Source organism: Octopus sinensis, linkage group LG13 (assembly GCF_006345805.1).
Source record: "Octopus sinensis linkage group LG13, ASM634580v1, whole genome shotgun sequence".
Lineage (NCBI taxonomy): Eukaryota > Metazoa > Mollusca > Cephalopoda > Octopoda > Octopodidae > Octopus > Octopus sinensis.
In genome coordinates, this window is record NC_043009.1 from 52,984,574 (window position 1) to 52,991,414 (window position 6,841).

Below are 6,841 nucleotides of genomic sequence, written 5' to 3' on the forward strand. Positions count from 1 at the left end.
AAATGGTGAAAATTGATGGTAAATTTTTCTTTAAATCGTAGGCAATTTTCCGAGCGCCCCCCCCCCCCGTTTGTCAGCGCGCTTTTTTTTCGTCATATTCCTTCAATATACGATGCCTTACACCTGTTACACATATTTTTTTCCATTTTTGCCACCTGGGCGTGGATCCTCTACGGTTGATCCTGGGAATTTTCCGACCCCCCCACCCCACCCCCGTTCGTCAGCGCCCTTTTTTTACGTCTTATTCCGTCAATATACGATGCCTTACAACTGTTACACATTTGCGTTTCCATTTTTTCCACCGGGTGCGGATCTAGATATTAACCGTATAAATTCTATGGACTGAATTATTTCTCCCTGACCTAAAAATCCTTTAGACATAGTCACATCTTCCAGCCGACCTCCGAGTGCTATGGATGTAACCATTCTTCGATATCTACACATGCAAATGACGCAAAGTTCGTTAAAATTTACAAAGATTATAGACCCAAGCACTTCTAAAGACATTTCCAGTTCTTCCAAATCGACGAAGATTATAGAAACAGCAACATGTTGTGAACCTAGAAACGCCAAGTTGCAGTCACTTTTTCCAGAAATACAAAAAGCTATGGAGATAGCAACTCCTTTACTCTTTTACTCTTTTACTTGTTTCAGTCCTTTGACTGCGGCCATGCTGGAGCACCGCCTTTAGTTGAGCAAATCGACCCCGGGACTTATTCTTTGTAAGCCCAGTATTTATTCTATCGGCCTCTTTTGCCGAACCGCTAAGTGACGGCAACGTAAACACACCAGCATCGGTTGTCAAGCAATGCTAGGGGGACAAACACAGACACACAAACATGCACACACACACACACACACACACACACACACATATATACATATATACACACACACATATATACATATATACACACACACATATATACATATATACACACACACATATATACATATATACGAGGGCTTCTTTCAGTTTCCGTCTACCTAATCCACTCACAAGGCTTTGGTCGGCCCGAAGATATAGTAGAAGACACTTGCCCAAGATGCCACGCAGTGGGACTGAACTCGGAACCATGTGGTTGGTAAGCAAGCTACTTACCACACAGCCACTCCTGCGCCTTTCTGAATAAACTATTAAAAATAAACGACAGCAACAACAACAACAACAACCAACAACTGTAATATTTCTGACATTTATTTTCTTATAACAAATCAGGATCTCTTTTGAGGTGGGCTGGGTAAGAATAAAGAGTATTGTAGGTGATTATATGGATCTAATAATTGATTAGTATGTTAAGGATCTTCGGAAATATCATGTCTGACATGTTATGCAAAGTCTATTAAAAGTTAACAGGCAATTTATCGACATCAGTACATGACTGTTATTTTAATAATGAAAATAATAATAATAATAATAATAATAATGGGATTAATCGTTGAATAAGTCATTGAGATTTCTTTAGCTAGTTAGCAAAAAGTAAGATTAGAAACAACAGGGAAATGAAGGAGATATTTGGAAGTGGTTTTATACCGGATGAATCTTTAATGTTGATTGATCTACATTTGTCGGACATTATATCATAGTTGTGGACTTGAAATAATTTCGTAATCTTCTCTGGACACTTAAAGTCGGCCATGTTTTCAATTCCTTCTTTCAAAAGTCTGAAAAGATAAAAATATCGTCTTAAAAGTTTCATTTTAAGTTCCACAAAAACAATGACAGCAATAGGTAATTAAGTACAATTTGATACCAGGGATGGAGCAATGGATATTTAATGTGTAAACTTTGATTACATATTTATAATGGGACTATATAGGTTTTAGTTTATTCTTCGGATCTCACTTCCGGTTGTTATTTCACAAAATATAATATATCACAACTGTGACATATCTTATGAGATATTCAAGAAAGGGAGTGGAATTTGTAAGAAAATACTGGTGTGAGACGTATTTTAAAACATTTTTGGTATATTAATGAAACGATTCTAATTTAGCAACATACAAATGTATTTTAATAAAAAAATTGTGCGTATTTTCTCGGTAAGTTTTCTTATGAGATTTTTATGAATCGATTTTCAGCATCGATGATTGCTTCAATGCCGGACAGAAGTCCTTGAAATTGCTTGCACTAAATGGTTCCTATTGGTTTTGGATACCACCTGGACAATGACCGCTTTCAGTGAAGCTACGGTATTGCGATGATGTCGATTAGTCGCCTATTCAATAATATTCTGTGATTAAATCTGACAAGTTTGGAGTGTACAAGTTCGGTGTTAGGTGATCGTAATGATATCCTGACATCCATTCTTGGGTTACGTGGGCTTTGTAAAATGCTGCCGAGTATTACTAAAACACGTATGGCATTCTGCTGCGTTACTTCATCCAGGTTTTAAAAACTGTCTCTAACACCTCAACGTATGCATCAACATTGGTTCTAATACTTTTGAGATAAAGACATGAACATTTATATTTGACATACTCCCGTGCACTAGACAAATGCAGCGAACGTTTTCCCACCTTCGATGAGGAGTTTGTCAAATATAAATGCACGCCGCTCTTTCTTTTTTTGTGTGTGCATATTATACATCTGTCTGTCTGTGTAAACGCATATATTAATAGGCGTACGAAGTTATCATTCGCAGCTACATCCATCGCATATTAGAATCTACCTCAAAGTGGATATTAATATTATAACTGGTGATGTAAAATCCTTTTCACAACTAGCGCATGTTAAAATTCTGTAGAAGAGGTTGTATATATATATACATATAAAGCTGAAGTTGTCTGTGTGTGTGGTAGGTTTGGTAGCCTTCAACTAACACTATCTATTCCGAGACCCTACAGCGCAAGTTGACCAAAATTGAGAACATGATAGAAGAAGGCTTGCTCTTCATTCTGTAGAAGAAAAAATTCAAATCGGACCATGTTAAGACTAAAAATTATTTACATCAAACAGGTGCTTTTTTTCTATGAAAATCCCTAATTTTTACGATTTTTTGACTGCTGTGTCGCGATTTTTCAGTGTATTTCAATCAGAAAAATGTTCCCTTAAAAGAATAACAAGCTACATAATGCAAGATTTTTACTTACAAGATTCCAATTCTAAAGGGTCGAAAAGAAAACAAACCCGATCAACGCCGGGCTATACCGCTAGTATATATATATTATAGCATATTACTGTTATCTATTATTATACCAACTGGGAGAGCTGGAAGTCAACCCCAATGAGATCCGAAGTAAAGACGTTGAGTTTTGAATCTAATTGCATTAAAACTCTAACGTGTCTCTTAATCATCACTCGTGTATCATTAAATAATCGAAACATTTTCGCTACATACGGACAATATTTCTTGTAGTATTCTTCTCTTGTAATTTTATAATATCTCTGCTGCATAAATAAGTCTTTTCCTTTCTCGAAGAGCCGCTGAAATTTCTTTAATCCATTCATTGAGCTATTGAATACTGCAGTCGTTATCTTTTGTATGAAACATGGCATACCATCAAATACAGCTGAAATAGATTTAAGGAAAAAGTGCTATAGATTACCATTTTATTTATGATTTGTTTATGTATATGAATTTGTTTTATTCCGTGTGTGTGTGTGTGTGTGCACGCGCATATACGCGGTGAATATTTCGCAGGTGTAATAGAGAATATACAAGTTGAGATTCGCATGTAATGATGTTATAAAAACAAAAGGAAAAAGTTAAGAGGTGTAGTGTTTGTAACATCGACATTTACCACCCTGTCGGCAAAGTAATTGCTGTTTAGGATTGTATCTTGGGCGTAGGAGAACCGTATCGGTACACAGCCCTGATAAGCACTGTTCTAAAAGAATATAGGAGCAAAAATTGACCACGAGAAAGCAGTAGGCCTGTAGTGTGGCCCCTCGACAGATTATCAGTTAAAATGCTGGGGGTTTTGGTCCAGAATTCTAGGTGGACAAAAACTAGGGCAAGGTCACGAGATATGGAGAGAAACATATCTCTGAAAAGCCGGGTGGAAGTGAAGAATCCTCACATCGCTTCCATCATACATTACATCCCGACCGTCGTGTCTTGTCCCGGTTTACGTCCAACCAAACTGGAGCGCATACTCTTCCGACTTCTTTGGAACGGATGCGTTCCACTGGTCAAGGCGCGCCATTTGCTGTCAATATACACTGAACGGAGGACTGGGCATGCCGTGGCTGCTGATGCGCAGACATGCGCTGAGGCTACGATTTCTTCAGTGCTTCTTTGACGGTGAGTAGGTGTGGTCGCCGTTTGTAAGACAGGATTATTCACAGCTCGTCTCTTTGACTGAGCTGCAGTCCTGGATCAAGTATACACCGAGGCAGAGCACCTGGCACCTAAAGTGTCGTTATCAGAGCACCTGGCACCTAAAGTGTCGTTATCAGAGCACCTGGCACCTAAAGTGTCGTTATCAGAGCACCTGCACCTAAAGTGTCGGTTGTGACACCTAAAGTGTCATAATCGCCTGTCAGCCCGCCAATGCAGTCGGTAGAATTTCCACTCTGGTGTTATGTAAGGCTCAGTAGCAGGAAAGTGTGATAACGTTCTCGGGGAGATTCTAGGTATCGACGAGAATGAGCTGAACGATCTGTTCTGGAGGACTTTCAGTTCGGAGCCTATGGATAGTTTCCAGAAATCGTTGACTGGGGTGGGGGTGGGGGGTCATTGCTTGCTCGGGATAAACACTACAAGCATGGAAGGGTCTGCTCGATGCTGGTGTGTTCACATCCCCTTAACTTAGCAGTTCGGCAAAAGTGACCGATAGAATAACTACTAAGCTTACACTCAAGGTGGTGCTCCAGCATGGCCGCATTGAAATGACTGAAACAAAGAAAAGGATATATGTGTGTGTGTTCATGTATGAATAACAAGAAATACTGCCCTACCTATATAATATTGACTCTCTCTCTCTTTACTCTTTTACTTGTTTCGGTCATTTGACTGTAGCCATGCTGGAGCACCGCCTTTAGTCGAGCAAATCGACTCCAGGACTTATTTTTGTAAGCCTAGTACTTATTCTATCGGTCTCTTTTGCCGAACTGCTAAGTTACGGAGACGCAAACTCACCACCATCGGTTGTCAAGTGATGTTGGGGGGACAAACACAGACACATAAACATACACACGCACAAACATATATATGTATACATATATTACATATATTTACGACGGGCTTCTTTCAGTTTCCGTCTATCAAATCCACTCACAAGGCCTTTGGTCGGCCCGGGGCTATAGTAGAAGACACTTGTCCAAGGTGCCATGCAGTGGGACTGAACCCGGAACCATGTTGTTCATAAGCAAGCTACTTACCACACAGCCACTCCTACGACTGTTGAAAAAAAAAAAACAACCTTCGATTAGCGGTGAGTATTTAATTATGTTTGTAATTCGAAGGCAAAATCTCCTCACGATTTGTGTTAGATATGAACAAAAATCAAAACAACTAGTGACGAAGATATATACTGACGGCCATGTTCTGTACGACAAGTGTTTGAGTGGACAGTTTCTAGTTTGTAATGCTCAACCAACAGTGACCAGAAGAAAGCATTAACAAGAAAAAAAACTTAAGCTTACCTTCTCCGTTTTTACACAGTTTCTCGTTGGCCTCTTTCAAACGGAAGATATTTATCCCCAATATATTTAAGGTCGTCCTAACTTGATCACATTTTTTTAAATCATCGTAGCAAGAATAGAGTAGCTCATTGGGCTTTGATCCATCCCTAGAAAAAGAAACAAATAAACACTTACATACATACATACATACATACATACATACATACATACATACATACATACATACATATATACATACATACATGCATACATACATACATATATACATACATATATACATACATACATACATATATACCTACATACATACATATATACATACATACATACATACATACATGCATGCATACATACATACATACATACATACATACATATATACATACATACATACATACATACATACATACATACATACATACATATATACATACATACATACATACATATATACATACATACATACATATATACATACATACATACATACATACATACATACATACATACTACATACATACATACATACATACATACATACATATATACATACATATATACATACATACATACATACATACATACATACATATACATACATACATATATACATACATACATACATACATACATGCATACATGCATGCATGCATACATACATACATACATACATGCATGCATACATATATACATACATACATACATACATACATACATACATACATACATATATACATACATACATACATACATACATATATACATACATACATACATATATACATACATACATATATACATACATACATATATACATACATACATACATACATACATACATACATACATACATACATACATACATACATACATACATACATACATACATGCATACATTATTATTATTATTATGGCTGTCCCCTCGCTATCGAGTATGGTCATTGCACGAAGCTTAACTGTTACTGGTGCTGTGATCGAATGTGACTTTTTAGCCCAGCTAAAGATCTACAATGTCTTGTACAAAATTGGCAACTAAAACCTTTACTGGTAATAGCCGGCTGTAGTTGTAACAGGGCTTCATGTACATACATACATACATACATACATACATACATTATTATTATTATTATTATGGCTGTCCCCTCGCTATCGAGTATGGTCATTGCACGAAGCTTAACTGTTACTGGTGCTGTGATCGAATGTGACTTTTGAGCCCAGCTAAAGATCTACAATGTCTTGTACAAAATTGGC

At 37.5% G+C, this 6,841-nt stretch overlaps 1 protein-coding gene across 1 annotated transcript in view; it reads right to left on the reverse strand.

The window, feature by feature from the left end:
- Positions 1-1,184: 1,184 nt before the first annotated feature.
- Positions 1,185-6,841, reverse strand: part of LOC115218675 — a 40,326-nt gene continuing 34,669 nt past the window's right edge. The window contains exons 9-11 of the mRNA XM_029788600.2: positions 5,591-5,736; positions 3,342-3,513; positions 1,185-1,665 (exon numbers count right to left, since the gene is read on the reverse strand). Of these exons, the coding sequence (XP_029644460.1) occupies positions 1,467-1,665; positions 3,342-3,513; positions 5,591-5,736 (517 nt within the window). The 3' untranslated portion in view covers positions 1,185-1,466. The remainder of the gene's footprint in view (positions 1,666-3,341; positions 3,514-5,590; positions 5,737-6,841) is intronic.